Genomic DNA, 3,392 nt, shown 5'->3' on the forward strand with positions numbered 1-3,392 from the left:
ACATTTTATTTAAATAACGTCTGTCCATATATGAAACACTGCTAAAATAAATAAGACCAAAATACAATTAAAAGGGTGATACAAGAAAATCAGAGGGTGGGAAAATCAGTAGCTTACGGTGGTTAATGGATTTGCACCAATAGCCTTAAAAAACAGTAAAAGCGTCATCGAAAAAGCTGCGGAAAAATATTTACAAACGTGGATTCACGCACCTACCCCCCAAAATATATTCAAACCAACTGATGACATTATGGAATAAGGTAAGTTGTCTTTTTTAATCATCTCACAACAAAATGAGGTCATGTTGAAAAAGGCACGATACAGTTAACTTGTGCTACATCTGTGACAGGCTCGTCCTGCGGTTGGTGTTTTATCATTTGCAGGAATGGCAAAAAAAGTGACGTCCGCGTAAAAGTGGGCACAAGCCCAGGCTGTGATTGCTTTGGGTAATAGTGGTTCATTCATCCCTCGACAAACACGAAATAAATAAATACAAAAATAACTGTAGAAATCTGTGTCTACAAGGTCCATGAACCTGTCTGGCTCCATTAACTTCTCCTTGATGCGTAAAGTTCGCATTGCGCACACGCTAGGTCTGCAAAATGAAGGTAATGGTATTTTTCTTTTATTTCACCAGTATCATCCGACTTAAACCCGATGCTTTTTTAAATTATTATTGTAATTTTCAGAATATCGTCCCAGCGCTTATGGCGGAGTTGTGGTGGTGCTGGACCAGGGGAGGCTGCAGATGCACCGTAGAGTTCGTGCCTGAGTACCAGGAGTAGTTCGCCAAAAAGGACGAGGGCGCAGTCGTGTTGGGAGGGCTGCAGCTCTGAGGTAAACTGGAGTTGACAATGTTCATTCTCTGAGTCTGTGGAAAGTCCCAGGCAGTAGTTGGCGGAGACGCGCACGGGGGGGACTCGCTGGAGGCAACGTGTTGCTCTGGGGGGATTTCTCCACTTTTCCACAACTTCTTGAACTTGGAGCGACGGTTTTGGAACCAGATTTTGATCTGGAGAAGAAAGAGATTATCAGCATGGAATTCACAACTGATATTTTCTAGGGCCCAGAATCCATATGTGGCCGTTTTAAACTCCTTTCATAGTTGACAAACAAGCAACATGTGACAGTTTGTGACCCACCTGTGTTTGGGTAAGGCCCATCGAGGCTGCCAGCTCGGCCCGTTCTGGTAGAGCCAAATACTGCGTCTTTTGAAACCTCCGTTGAAGTGCAGCCAGTTGGAAGCTGGAATAAATGGTTCGTGGCTTCCTGACCTTCTTTGGTTTTCCATTAACCATCCGGATTTCTGGCTCGCTCTCTTCTTTCTCTGAAGGGAACATTCAAACACATTTGGTATGAGGGGTTTTGCAAAAGTTCTAATGGAGACAGTTATGCTTTTTCAAGGGCTCCAGTTAGTCTTGGCAGATCCACATCCAATAACAAATTTGTTTACACAAGATTTAAAAAGACTATGCAAGCAACAAGTACTACATTTTAAATAAATGTATCTTTAAGACCGGTGTGTGCCAAGTAGCTTTTGTCCAGACACTAATTATCCTCCAGTTATTTTTACGCATGATCCAACTTGTTCTGCAGATATTTCGTGTCATGAGCAAGTTTAGAAATTTGGCCTCAAACAGAAGCATTAACAATTTCAGATCCTCCTTACCTGTGTCGGCTGGAGTAGGAGAGGGGTTGGAGCCGTATGCGCTGTATGCACCATATGTTGAGTTGAAACCAAGGTCGTAGGACTTTGCGTTATATGGCACAGTGCTCGTGGCGCCGCCGTGGTACTGGTAGGTGCCGAGCTGGCCGAAGTGACCCGGCTGCTGGCTGTTGTAGTAGCTGCTGTCCGTCGCGGTCGACACCGGCAGGGTCGGGGACTCCTGCGATTTGTGCAAGCTGTGGTAATTGCCTGAGGTAATCTGGTTCGAATGCATATCGGTATTCAAGTTCTCAAACACCCCGGTCATTCTCGCGTCGAAGCGGAGCAGTCTCGTAACCTACGCGCAAAGGAGGAAGGAAAAAAAAAAGAGGCAAAATTGCGGAGCTCGCGAGCTGCAAAAACACGACTCAAATCACGGACTGATGACCCCGTCTCCGTGGAAATCAAAACGCATTCCCTGGTTAAACTGTGGCACTGAGGAAAAAAAGGTCTGCGGAAGGTGTGTCCCCTCGCTCAGTGGCCTGTGATTATCTGATACGGTCGGCGGTGGGAGCGCATTTATGAGAGCGCGAGTGGGAGAGAGCTACTGTGTCTGAGGCGACCAATGGGTAAGGGCTGCCCCGCTGACTACTCCCCACCGCGTCCACCCTCCATTATTCCTTCAGGTCTGTGCCCCTGCAGAGAGTCTTCATCAAAGCATCGCCAAAAAGAATCAGAGAAAAAGGCACCGTGACCGAAACCTGCGGGTCCAACAGGTCACATCTCCGCCCGGTGACATTCATCCCCGTGCGTAATCATCCACACACGAGATAAAATATGACAGAAACATGTGGATGAATGTAATACACATCTGCAAATTAGTTCTCAATGGCTCTGTGGTTTGTGGTTATGGCCATTATCCTTTGGATTTTACGCTTGTCATGTAGCAAATTTATATGAGTGTTCAGCACGTGCTTTGGGAGGAACCACAAGAATCTTTGATGGAAATTTGATTTAAACCTTATCAGACAATTATGTGACAGTAACAGAATGAATCAAAACCACACATAGAGCTCGACGAGGGTGTTGATACAAAATCAAAGCCTGCGCCTGAGACAGAGGGTTGAGTTGGGTGACCTGAATGAGAAAGCTGCAGCGCCCCCAAGTGTTGGGAATCGGACCTAAAGCCATTCTCCATCTCTTTGTTTGCATTTAATGCATAAGAGAGGAGAAGCTGAGTCGCCATAGCAACCATCTCCCATCAGCCACCACGTGCAGAGGCTCACAGATGTGTGTTATAAAACTGCAACTGCAAAATGTTGTTGGTTCCTCATCGTAAGGAAGGTTTTTACTGAAGAACACAAGTTGCTGTGGTGACGTGAGATGTTCAGGTGTCTGTTTTCATAACCACAAGATGGCAGCACAGTTCCTTTTATTTTAACATCTCCAATTTAACAAGTAATATGTTGAAATGGCTTCCAATCGATCCGATAAATGATGATTACAGCTTCAGTGAGACATAACAGGACAGTTACAGAAAGATGCAATGCTCCTTTGTCCACACAAGGAGTGCTGTGTTTCAAAGTAAAACCAAGTAGTGATAACACAGAAAAAAAGTGTTTCCTCTTCATTTTTTTGCTGCTTAAGCGTTAATAATTAATGATTTCTGAGGCCATTAAATTATTGTTTGACTCTGATGAAGTTATTATTCATCTCAACACCCAGGAAAAGAAATACACTTTTCTAG

General features: G+C 44.7%; 1 protein-coding gene across 1 annotated transcript; it reads right to left on the reverse strand.

Moving 5' to 3' along the window:
* On the reverse strand, nt 1-2,164 carry dlx2a (distal-less homeobox 2a). The gene is made up of 3 exons (XM_062402776.1): nt 1,670-2,164; nt 1,143-1,327; nt 1-1,012 (listed from the first exon to the last, which is right to left on the reverse strand). The coding sequence occupies exons 1-3, from the start codon at nt 1,971-1,973 to the stop codon at nt 686-688; spliced, it is 816 nt and encodes a 271-aa protein (XP_062258760.1). The 5' UTR covers nt 1,974-2,164; the 3' UTR covers nt 1-685.
* Between the last annotated feature and the right edge of the window lie 1,228 nt (nt 2,165-3,392).

Source organism: Platichthys flesus, chromosome 13 (assembly GCF_949316205.1).
Source record: "Platichthys flesus chromosome 13, fPlaFle2.1, whole genome shotgun sequence".
In the NCBI taxonomy this organism is placed as follows: domain Eukaryota; kingdom Metazoa; phylum Chordata; class Actinopteri; order Pleuronectiformes; family Pleuronectidae; genus Platichthys; species Platichthys flesus.